The sequence below is a fragment of the Peromyscus leucopus genome, chromosome 22 (assembly GCF_004664715.2).
Source record: "Peromyscus leucopus breed LL Stock chromosome 22, UCI_PerLeu_2.1, whole genome shotgun sequence".
Lineage (NCBI taxonomy): Eukaryota > Metazoa > Chordata > Mammalia > Rodentia > Cricetidae > Peromyscus > Peromyscus leucopus.
In genome coordinates, this window is record NC_051081.1 from 3,293,406 (window position 1) to 3,305,718 (window position 12,313).

The 12,313-nt window shown below is 51.5% G+C and overlaps 1 protein-coding gene across 8 annotated transcripts in view; it reads right to left on the reverse strand.

Annotated features, from left to right (window-relative positions):
* Positions 1-7,613: 7,613 nt before the first annotated feature.
* Positions 7,614-12,313, reverse strand: part of Acsbg2 (acyl-CoA synthetase bubblegum family member 2) — a 36,857-nt gene continuing 32,157 nt past the window's right edge. For all 8 annotated transcript variants that reach the window (XM_037197853.1, XM_037197850.1, XM_037197852.1 and 5 more), the window contains 5 exons: positions 10,809-11,026; positions 9,716-9,855; positions 9,340-9,586; positions 8,631-8,737; positions 7,614-7,889 (listed from right to left, as the gene is read on the reverse strand). In XM_037197853.1, coding sequence (XP_037053748.1) covers positions 8,664-8,737; positions 9,340-9,586; positions 9,716-9,855; positions 10,809-11,026 — 679 coding nt within the window. In that variant the 3' untranslated portion in view covers positions 7,614-7,889; positions 8,631-8,663. The remainder of the gene's footprint in view (positions 7,890-8,630; positions 8,738-9,339; positions 9,587-9,715; positions 9,856-10,808; positions 11,027-12,313) is intronic.

The following is a 12,313-nucleotide window of genomic DNA, read 5'->3' on the forward strand; positions in this document are numbered from 1 at the left end:
TAGGATAGCTACACCAGCTTGTTTCTTAGGTCCATTTGCTTGGAAAGCCTTTTCCCAGCCCTTTACTCAGAGGTAGTGTCTGTCTTTGAAGTTAAGGTGTGTTTCTTGTATGCAGCAGATGGATGGGTCCTTTTTTTTTTCTTTCTTTACTGTTTTTTTTTTTTTTTTTTTTTTCAAGACAGGGTTTCTCTGTGTAGCTTTGCGCCTTTCCTGGCACTCACTTGGTAGCTCAGGCTGGCCTCGAACTCACAGAGATCCTCCTGCCTCTGCCTCCTGAGTGCTGGGATTAAAGGAGTGCACCACCACCCACCACCACCACCACCACCACCACCAACCACCACCACACACACCACCACCCCAACCGCAACCATTGATATTGATGGATATTAATGACCAGTGATTGTTAATTCCTGTTATTTTTTGTGGTTGTGTTGTGTTGTGTTGTGTTGTGTTGTGTTGTCCTTCTTTGGTGTATGTTGGTGTGGGATTATCTATTGCCTGAGTTTTCATGGATGTGTTTAGCTTCTTTGGGTTGGATTTTCCCTTCTAGTGTTTTCTGTAGGGCTGCATTTGTGGACAGGTATTGATTAAATCTGGTTTTATCCTGGAATATTTTGTTTACTCTGCCTATGGTGATTGAGAGTTTTGCTGGGTATAATAGTCTGGCTTGGCATCCGTGGTCTCTTAGTGTCTTCATGAGATTTGTCCAAGACCTTCTAGCTTTCATAGACTCTATTGAGAAGTCTGGTGTTATTTTGATGGGTTTGCCTTTATATGTTACTTGGTCTTTTTCCTTTGTGGCTCTTAATATTTTTCTTTGTTCTGTGTGTGTTTAGTATTTTGATTAGTATGTGATGAGGGGACCTTGTTTTTTGGATCCAGCCTGTTTGGTGTTCTATAAGCTTCTTGTGTCTTCATAGGTATTTCTTTCTTTAGGTTAGGAAAGTTTTCTTCTATGATTTTGTTGAATATATTTTCTGTGCCTTTGAGTTGGTATTCTTCTCCTTCTTTTATCCCTATTATTCTTAGGTTTGTTCTTTTCATGGTGTCCCAAATTTCTTGGACATTTTGTGTTACGACTTTTTTGTCTTTAGTGTTTTCTTTGACTGATGAATCTATTTCCTCTATTGTGTCATTCAGTGTCAGAGATTCTCTGTTCCATTTCTCGCATTCGGTTGGTTATGCTTGTTTCTGTAGTTCCTGTTTGTTTAGTCAGGATTTCTATTTCCAGCATTCCCTCAGCTTGTGTTTTCTTTATGGTCTCAAATTAATTTTTCTGATCTTGGAATGTTTCTTTTATCTGTTTAATTACTTTTTCTTGGCTTTCTTTGATTTCTTCCAATTTTTGGTTTGTTTTTTCTTCCATTTCTTTAAGGGAATTTTTTATTTCCTTTTTAAGGGAGTTTTTGATTTCCTCTTTAATGGAATTTTTTATTTCCTCTTTAAGGGAGTTTTTTATTTCATCTTTAAGGGAATTTTTTATTTCCTCTTTAATGGAGTTTTTAAATTCCTCTTTAAGGGAATTTTTTATTTCTTCTTTAATGGCCTCTATCATCTTCTTAAAGTCATTTTTAGGATTGATTTCTTCTGTTTCTTCTGTCTTGGTATGTTCAGGTCTTGCAGGTGTAGAATCACTAGGTTCTGATGTTGCCATATAGGTCTTTATGTTGTTGCCTGTATTTTTGCACTGACGTCTACTCATCTCTTCCTCTGCTCGGTGCAGGTAGTGTCTGTGTCTGAGAGTGCCTCTCTTGTTCTAATTTTTAGTCTTGGTTCACTAGGAGTTCTTGGTTTAATTGATGTTGTTGGGCTGTTTCTTTGGGAGCAGCTTAGTCAATTCAGTGTTAATGGGTTCTGTCTCTGGGAGCAGTTGTTACCAGTTGATGCAGGGTGTGCTTATGGTTTCAGTGGTTGTTAGGCTCGTAGGGGTTAGGTTTTTTTTGTTTGTTTCTTTGTTTTGTTTTGTTTTGGTGGGGGAGCAGGGAAAGGTATCTGTCTGGTCTCTGGTACTCCGATGGGTAGGGCCTAGGGGCTAGAGACCTGATCTATCGGTCAGGAGATGGGAGCTTACCTGTTCTCAGTCGGTGAAGCATATACTTACGATTCTGGTGATCTGGTTCGGTGGCTGGGCGGCGCCTTCTTCTGTGTTCTCAGGCCACGTTTTGCTCATTCGTCGACTTCTCAGCTGATCTTGTTTCCTCAGACTTCAAACTGTAGGGATCTGAATCCTCTCCTGGATGGATTTCAGCTGAGTGGGGTAGTCTCTCCAACACTTGCAAGTTGTTGGGTTTCACAGGATCAGCAGCTGTGCCCTGGGTTGGCCTCAGACAGAGTGTTCCGATCTGTTCTGGTTCCATCCCACGGAGATAGCTCCTTCCCCGGGTGTTGGGATTAAAGGCATCCCTGTTCCAAGCTCTTGATTAAGAGTTTGTTTTCAGTAGCTCTTCAGCTGTAATAGCTCTGTTTCTGGTCTTTATTGCAACTGTGTTTCGGCCACCGCCTACCACCCTACCTGCCTCTTGTTTTGTTTTTCCTGGAAAAACAAAGACAGGGTTTCTCCATTTAGTTTTGGTGCCTGTCCTGGATCTCTCTCTGTAGACCAGGCTGGCCTCGAACTCACAGAGATCCACCTGCCTCTGCCTCCCAAGTGCTGGGATTAAAGGTGTGCGCCACTGCTACACAGCCAGGAATGGCCTTTTGAAATGGGTCTAAGATGACTACCGCAGCCTTAGCTGTACCAAGCCCTTTTCTAAATCAATAAACTCCTGATACAACCACATCAAATAAATCAGTAAACTGATGCATACACATCAAGTCTAAAGACTTCTTTTTTTTTTTTTTTTTTTTTTTTTTTTTTTTTGTTTTTTTTTTGAGACAGGGTTTCTCTGTGTAGCTTTGCACCTTTCCTGGAGCTCACTTGTTAGCCCAGGCTGGCCTCGAACTCACAGAGGTCCGCCTGGCTCTGCCTCCAGAGTGCTGGGATTAAAGGCGTGTGCCACCACCGACCGGCAAGTCTAAAGACTTCTTAGCATCAACATTAACATTAATAGGTTAACATCATAATGCTAGTAGTATGATTACTATACACAATTACAATTCTCACAAACTTACATCCAAAAGCAAACTCTTAATAGAACTATTTACACTTTACAAACTTTAGCAAACATCCAAAAGCAATCTCTTAATAGAACTTTTTATACTTTTTGCTAACAAAACATAGGGTACATTAACACAAGTTAACATTAATCCACTCAAGGGAGAAGAAAAAAAGTTAAATTAAAGAGACTGAGGAATATTAACTCCCCCTTTTGTTTATAATTTTTTAAGGCTTGAGTCTCGGTAGACAAAAAACAAACTTCTCTATTTCTACATAAACAGTTCTTGAGTCATCACGGTTTTATATACAAAACAGTTCCATTTCAATCGAACCACTCCTTCCATCCATTTCTTAAGCCTGAAAATTTCAAAAAGTCAGTTCTGATACCATTCTTAATGTTTCATTGAACACTCAAAATCAGCGCCTGGCTCACCAGCTGCCGTGAAGGATTTGTATAACTGTCCAAGTCATAATGCAAACCATTCCCATGAACCATGAGCCTTTTTTTCAGGTTTGGATTTACCCATGTTTAGTAATGATTCTGAGGCAAAGGGGAGGGCTCACCCACCACACCCACATGGGTCTCAGCTGCCCCTGTGTTTCCTGCCACTGCTGCTTGCCTCTGAGGAGGAGGTGGCTATGTGCAGACTGGGAGTCCCAGCATGGTCCCCTTGAGACCTGGGGGACTTGGTGCTGGTCCGCCAGGGGCCTGCCGCCACTGCTCGCTTTCTGAGAAGCCTCAGTGAGCACATTCTTGTTCCCTTCCCTCCTGTGTCCCAGGCCTGCAGCTCCTCTGACCTGGGAGGTTGCAAGGCTCCTGGGCTGTGGCTGCCAGCATTTCCGGCTGCTGACTGGTGACTTTCCCAGGCCTCCCTGCACAGCAATTTTCACTTGGCTCACCTCAGCTGTCCTCCACCTCCTCCAGGGGCCGGTGAGTACAAGGCCTCCAGTGCTCAGCACGCCAGGTCCTGGAAGCCTCTGTGCACTGCCCTGCTATCATAGCCTAACACCAGCCTTCGAGGCAGCCCTAGGGCTCCCATTGCTAGGGACTCAGACCCTGCTCTTTTCATTGTAAGGAGGATTTCAAAATCTCTGCTGCACTCTCCACATCCCAGGCACCTCCCATCTTGGTGTTCTGTCAGCTAGTAGTTTCCCTTGGGTCCACAGCATGAACCTCCACTGTGGTTCTACCCTGGGGGGGGGGGTGCTGTCCTGCCTCTGCAAGGACCCCGGTGTCCCTGGAATGCACTCAAACTCAGAGGCACCTGTATGGTGATATTTTACTTGTACCGAAATGTGATTTTATTTGTATGTTAATAAATAAAGTTACCTGGGGGTCTGCATGGTCGTCCCTTATTGGCTGGGCTCAATCAGGAACTCTGATATCGATCAGGAACTCTGACAGTGACTGTTCCTAGGCCCTTAGGCAGACTCTGCATGATCAGGAACTCTGACAGTGATGAGGAACTCTGACAGTGATGAGGAACTCTGAGCATGATCAGGAACTCTGACAGCACCTGTTGCTTGGCCCTCAGGCAGACTCCAGGTTGGCTCATAAGAAGTACATTATGTGCATGCCTTGGCAACTGGTTTGAGCCAGTTTCCTGGACCTATGGGCCGGTCCTACCACAGTGGCCCACACCTGTCATCCCAGCATTCAGGAGGTGGAGGCAGGAGGATCTAGAATTCAGGGTCATCCTCCACTACATAACAAATCCAGGTCAGCCTGGGCTACCTGAGACTACGCCTCAAACAAATGAAAACAAAACTCCCAGGGACCAGGTGACTTGTAAGTAGCCCAAGCCAGGGACGGAGGTGCAGATCTGTCATCTCTGTACTTGGAGGGCTCAGGCAGGAGGGTAACGAGTCGAAGCCAGTCTGGGTTACATAGCAAGACATCGTCTCAAGAAAAGAAACAAAACAAACAAAAACCAGTCATGCGGTGGCAGCGCACGCCTTTAATCCCAGCACTTGGGAGGCAGAGCCAGGTGGATCTCTGAGTTCGAGGCCAGCCTGGTCTACAGAGTGAGTTCCAGGACAGGCACCAAAACTACACAGAGAAACCCTGTCTTGAAAAACAAAAAACAAACAACAAACAAACCCTGGGGAACTGGCTCAGTTGTTAAGAACACTTGTGTAGCAGTCATGAAACTGCGTCCGTCCCCAGTACCCCAAAAGCTGAATGTGGCCCCATCTGTCATCCTGGCACTCAGGGAGGAGGAGGAGGGCCAGTTTACCCTCTGCTACATAGTGATTTGGAGGCCAGCCTGGGCTACATGAGACCCCGGCTCAGAAAAAATAAAACTCTAACTGAAGCCATACTTGTTACAGATCTCTGTGACCCCAGTACTTGGGTGGCTGAGGCAGTAGCCTGCTAGGTGACAGGCATGAGCCACTGTGGCTGGATTTCTGTCCCTGCAAAGCCAACTGCCCGGGGCCCATGCCAGGTGGGGTTGGCATCGGGGTTAATCTGGAGCAGGTTTCTTTTTCTCCTCCTCCTCCTCTTCCTCCTCCTCCTTTTATTTATTTTTTTACTTTTGAGACAGAGTTTCTCTGTGTAGCCCAGGCTGTCCTGGAATTTGCTCTGTAGACCAGGCTGGACTCACACTCACAGAGACCCACCTGCCTCTGCCTCCTGAGTGCTGGATTAAAGGCGTGCACCACCACACCCAGCTGGGGCATATCTCTAAGGGTGGGCTACTGGGCTGTACTCCATCTCGCTCACATTTCTTTGAGTATCAAGGGACCCTGTTGACGTTTGTGGCAGACTGAAAATTGAGAGACACAACAGAAAAAGTGGTCTTAAAAACTCTCTGCAAGGCTGGGCCATCTACAAGGTAAAATTTAAAATATTTAAACATAGGAAATAAACTGGAGCCAGGGTCTGGGGTATAAACCAACCTGCAGAGGGCGTTAGAGACTGCCTGCAGCCTCCAGTCGCCATGAAGCGGGCACCCGAGTGTCCCAGAGGCTCAGTGCCCAAGGACTGACTCCAGCCAGGCTGGTGCCTCTGCGTCCAGTTCTGCCCTTTGTAGTTGAGTTTTGACAGTCCCATGACAAGAAGATGACAGATCTGACAGGACCTGGTACACCTCCTACCAAGTCCTCAAACTGCCAGTGCTTTATTTTTTCCTTGCTTCAGGACAAGGACGCATGTAGCCCAGGCTGGACCCCAGTCTTCAAGCTGCTGAGGGTAACCTTGAACTCTCCACCCTCTGGCCTGCACCTCTTATACTGGGATGACAGGTGTGTGCCACTGTACCCAGCAACGGTGTTTCCAGCGATTTCTGACCCAAGAAAGTGAGGAAGCAGGAGGCATCCACTGTGAATGAGGTGGGTGTGGTGTCTGGTGAGGGGGTGCATTTTATTGCCCTGGGTGTGGGTGCATTTGTGTGGAGGTCAGAGGACAAACGGGTGAGTCAGCTCTCTCCTACAAGGTGGAGCCTGGGGATAGAACCCAGGTCTTCAGGCTTCGCTACCCGGCCTTTTACCTGCTGAGTCAGCTCTCCGGGCCAATCTGCTTCAGATGGTCAGTCACTGCCCCGGAAGTCCCCCTTCCCCGGGCGCATCCCCCGCAGGGCTGTTTCCTCAGCCCCTTCCTTCTTTCTAAGCTGCTGGCCTCAGGCATCCTGTCACAGAGGGGGAGGCTGCCGGCTGCACGGGCTCTGGAGTCCTGTGGGGTTGGGGTGCTTCCACATCTGCTGAGTTCATTACCACAGGGAGACTCATCCCTGAGGAGGAAACTCCAGAAGTCAAACCCCGCAGGGACCAAGAAGATGGCGGGTGGCCGCACTGCTTGCTGTGCGGGTGTGAGGGCCCTGAGTTTGAATCCCGGGAAGCCCTGTAAAAAGCTGGGCCTGGGGCAGACAGGGGCATCCTTGGGGCTTGGGTGAGGGACTCTGTCCCCAACACTGCAGTGGAGAGCCCTAGGGTGAGGCTCCTGACTTCTGGCCTCCATACACCCGCCTGTGCACACCCACACCCACAGACACACATACACATACACACATACATACACACACACACACACATACACACACACACACACATACACACACATACACACACACACACACACACACACACGCCTGCACAACCCCCCCACACCCACACCCACACCCACACACACACATACACATACACACATACATACACACACACACATACACACACATACACACACACACACACACACACACACACACACACACCTGCACAACACACACACCCACACCCACACACACACACACACACATACACACACACACACTCACATACACACACACACATACACACACATACACACACACACATACACACACGCCTGCACACCACACACACACACGCCTACACACACACACACACACACACCAAAATCACCACACAAGGAGCCAAGGCAACCAACACACCGATTCTCAGGATGAGTGCACACAGCTGGCCAGAATGTGAACCCACAGCCAACACACCAAATGGGGTGGCGTTTGCCCTTGGGAAGAATGAGGCCTCAAGGCAGCCATGTGCCTGACTACAGTTTATTTGAGGGGTTTCCACGGTGCTCTCAGGAAGGTGTTTTGGGGTCCGGGTCTTCACACCTCCGAAGCGTTTTCTTTCTAACACAAGTTCCCAGGGGAGGAAGCGCCGCTGCAGCCACACGGTCACTCCTTTCGGGCCGGAAGGTCTGGGGTGTCTCTCGCGTGGACCTCCTGCTTTGGAAGCTGAGGCAGGACCAAGAGCAGCAGGGGTCTGGCTTCTTCCACACGGGAGGGGGGCTCCCTGGGAGGATGAGGTCTACCTGGGGGGGGGTGCAGAGTAGGGGCCTGCGTTAGTCTGTGGGCCCCTGTGGGACACGCCGAGTTCCACGCACTAAGTGCCTTGGCGGGAAGGGGCATCCACCGATGACCATGACAGTTATAGGGACAGCAGCCACGTGAACCACGTCTCCAGTTCAAGTCTAGTGTGGGGCCGGGGAGACGGACGGCTCAGCATGCTTGCTGCACAGGCGTCAGGACCTGAGTTCGAACCCCCAGAACCCGGGGGGGAGAGGGGGAGGGGGAGGGGGAGGGGAGGAGCAGGCTGCCTGTGGTGCACACTTGTAGCCCAGCACAATGGCTCTCTGGCCAGCCCAGCCTACTTGGCCAATCACAGGCCTGCAAGAGACCCTATCTCAAAATACACTCACAGACGCAGCCCTGCTTGAGCGTGGGGCTGGAGCTGGGCTGTGGGGGCGGCCAGCTGTGGGGTCCCTTCCTGGGAGGCCACACGGGCGGGCTGGCCGGAGAGCCAGTGACTGGTGACAGCTGACTATGGGTGCTGCGCATGTGCTCAGGCCGCGGGGCTCAGGGAGGGGCGATCGGCGAGATGCGGGGGAGGTTGACGCACGCCCGCCCGCCCGAGACGGTCCTCTTGCCACGCGCGTACACAGTGTACCGAGATCAAATGGACGAGTAAGTGGGGATCCGTGAGAAACTCTGCTCCTGGCCCGGAAGACACCCGAAACCGCCCCGCCCAGCCAGGGCAGGCCCCCGGGTCTCACCATGAGGACGTCGAGGAAGCCAGGCCACGGCAGTCACAAGTACATGGTTTCGATTTGGTTTCTGTATTTCTGGGTTATGATACGTCTCCGGAGTTTTGATGTCGGCCCTGTGGAGAGAGGAGAGATTAGTCAGGTTGTGAAGGGAAAAGTTCCACACTTACCGTGGGCAACCAGGGACAGGGCCCGGGGCTGCTCCGGCTGTCACTGAGAGGGGACGAGGGGATGTCCGCACGGACTGGCAGAAGAGGGGGCGCTGCCTGTGATAGAGTTCTTTTTCAAGATTTATTTTAATTATGTGTCTATATGTGGTGTGTGTGTGGTGTGTGTGTGTGTGTGTGTGTGTGTGTGTGAGTGCATCGTGCAAAGAGGCCAGAAGAGGGTATCTGATCCCTTGCAGCTGGAGTTACAGATGGCTGTGAGCTGCCCAACTTGGTTGGGATCTGAAGTCCAGTCCTTGGCGAGGAGAGGGGAGGGGGCTCTAACCACTGGGCTACCTCTCCAGTTCTCCATGGTGGGGAGTTCTCATGTTAGCTCCAGAGCATGAATGCGTCCGTCCTAGGGAAGAGGCAGTACATGGAGGCCAGCTGGGAGCTGGATGCAGTTGGTAAAGGCAACGGTGTCCCATGTCCTAGCTGGTCCCGCAGACCTAACCCCCCAGAGAAGAGTACGGCCCAGAGCCGCCCTCTGAGGTCCAGGCCAGGCTACTCACCTAGCTCTCCACCATGGATGGAAAAATCCTTCTCCAAGATGACCCACTTCCGAATTCTCTGAGCGTCAGAGATCGCTTCCTGATTCACGATGTCTATGCCACACTGGATGGCGGTGTAGACCAGCGGGTCCCGCAGCTTCACTATGTCCGAGACGGTGTTTGCCATGCTGCCCAGCCCCCGGCAGAAGTTGATGGCCTCCAGGCTCAGCTTGTCCAGGGGCTCCCCGCTCCTCCGGTCTGTCTCACACTGCCCCAGGACAACCCGTCACCACGCATGCTCCCCAGGCATCGGACCCCAGCCCAGCCCAGAGGCGGCGCCTGGGCTCCAGCCACCTGCAGCCAGCGCCCCGACTCTGGGGCTGGGCGGCCGGCTTACCTTCAGCGTCAGCAGCATGCTCAGGAACTTGGCCCTGTCGCCCACCAGCACAGCGTTGCTGATGATGGGGATCTTCTCCTTCACCAGGGTCTCGATGGGGATGGGGGGCACATTTTCACCACCAGCAGTGATCAGGATTTCTGGAACGAGAGCCCAGCTTGGTACAGGGCCCCACCTACCTGAGACCAGGGTAGAGGTTTCTACGGATTCTTTTCAGGCACCCCAAGTCCGCACCCACGCCTGCTTCCCTCCCAACATCTATGTTCTCAGGACCCCACAGGGACAGACTCTGTCCTGTTAGCTTTTGTCAACTTGCCAAGCCAGGGTCTCCTGGGAAGATAGACCTAACCAGAAAACTTCTCCAGCAGATTGGCCTGTGGGGCATTTTCTCATTTAGTGATCAATGGGGAGGGCCCAGCCCACTGTGGGTGGTGCCATCCCTGGGCTGTTGGTCCTGGGTTCTATAAGAAAGCAGGCTGAGCAAACCATGGAGAACAATCTAGTAAGCAGCACCTTCCATGGCCTCTGCCTCAGCTCCTGCCCCCAGGTTCCTTCCCTGACTCCCTGGATGATGGAGTGCAGCCTGAGCTGTAAGCTGAATAAACCCTTCCCTCCCCAAGCTGCTTAATAGTGGTCACTAATGTGATGGAGCACACCGGAGCTTTCTGTGGAGTTGTTTTGACCTTCACCGTGCAGCCCAGGCTAGCCCCAGACTGCAGGTCTCCTGCCCCAGCCTCCACCCAGTGCTGTGGTGACGGGGGGGGGGGGGGGGATCCCCACACCATCTTTGAAGCTTCTCTCACACTTCGAGGCCTCTCCCGGCTGGCTCTTCTAGCTGCTCCACGGCTCGGCAGAGCCAACAGAGCAGCTCCAGTCTCACTCCAGGGGCACAGGGCACAGGTCTGGAGCAACCTGAACCCAGCATGACTGGGAGGGACCCCGATGACCTGGGAACGCTGCTTTTCCCCGTGTCCCTGGTACCTGCACCCTAATACCCTCCATACTGCCGGTAGCCCTGGCAGCCTGGACACTCCAATAGTCCCTGCTAGTTCCCAGCACACTTGGCACTCTTTGCCCCAAGTGTGCCTGGTACCTTTGATTCGGCCAGTGATGTAAAGGAAGTCCTGGCTGTCCATGCGGCCCATGTCCCCAGAGTGTAGCCAGCCCTCTTCATCAAGCATCTCCAGTGTGGCGTCCTCCCTGTCCAGGTAGCCCATGAAGACGTGCCGGCCCCATATGCAGACCTCGCCCACGCCATCTTTGTTCTGCTGGTACAGCATGTTCTTGCAGCCATTTAAGACCTTGCCACAGCTGCCGGGGATGTGACGAGGGGGGTGCGTCAGAGGCAGGGTGGTGCCGACCACCCGGGTCCTCCCACACCAGCAGCCCGGAGTCCTGAGGTTCCTCGGCTGTCTGTCTTAGTGGCAATCATTCTGACCCAGTGCTCAGGTTCTCCACATCCTGTGTGTTTGGAAGTTGTTTCCACATCCACCCCGAAGACCTCAGATGAACCACCTCCCCTAGGAGAACACTGGGGACAGCAGCCGTGTGATGGCCAGGACACTAACCCTAGCCCTAAAGTGTTGGGTTTTGAACCCTGGTCCCCAGCATGAATGCACAACATTCTTATCCTCTAAGCCATTTCAGCACCATGGACAATGGATGTATAAGTAGCACTTTTATATTCTAAAACCCTAACCCTACCCCTAACCCTAACCCTAACCCTGAGGACCCTAACCCTAACCCTGAGGACCCTAACCCTAACCCTAACCCTGAGGACCCTAACCCTAACCCTAACCCTTAATCTTAGCCCTAACCCTAAATGTCACAAGCTGGAATCTCCTCAGAGAAGTAGTGTGTGGAGAGCTGCTTTCAACCTCATGAGACGAGGCACAGAAGGGAAACTGAGGCAGCACTTTGTGTCCATTGGCTTGTAGAAACGCACTGTAAGCAGCCATATGGCTGCCATCCTAGCGCTGGGAGGTAGACACAGGAGGTTCATCCTCAGTCCAGCCATCAGTGTGACCACTGTCCTGCTAAAATGGCATGATGGGACATGGGTGAAGGCCGCACTCAGCTGAGGTGGACCCAAGGACACCATCAACTTCCAGCCATTCCTCCTCCTCCATTTCCTCTTCATCTCTTCTGCCGTCCTTGTCTTTAGCGTTATTGTTATTTGGGCCCCTCGGCCTTCTGCACGCTGGCAAACCTCACGCAGAAGCAGAAAGCCTGACACACAATACGGTGGCAGGAACAGCGTCAAGAGACTTAGGATTTTGGAAGAGGTTAGCAGAGGTTAGCCTCCACGGTAGAGGCTCCCCGCAGTGCGTCTGTGTTAGGATTACTGTGGCACACTGCAGGGACAGCTGGGCTGTGCAGAAGCCACCGAGGAGCTGTAGGGATGCCTGAGATGGAAGACAATGGGGTTCTGAGGTCACATGACAGACACGTAAGTGACACCGGGGAGGAACCGTGTCAGGCAGCAGTCTCTTCCTCTGCACTGGAACATGGCCTCCTGGAAGGAGGCTTCTTAAAACTCAGTAATGGAAACTCACAAGTCTTGAGAAGTTCCTGAAACTTACAAGGCCTCAGGGCCCA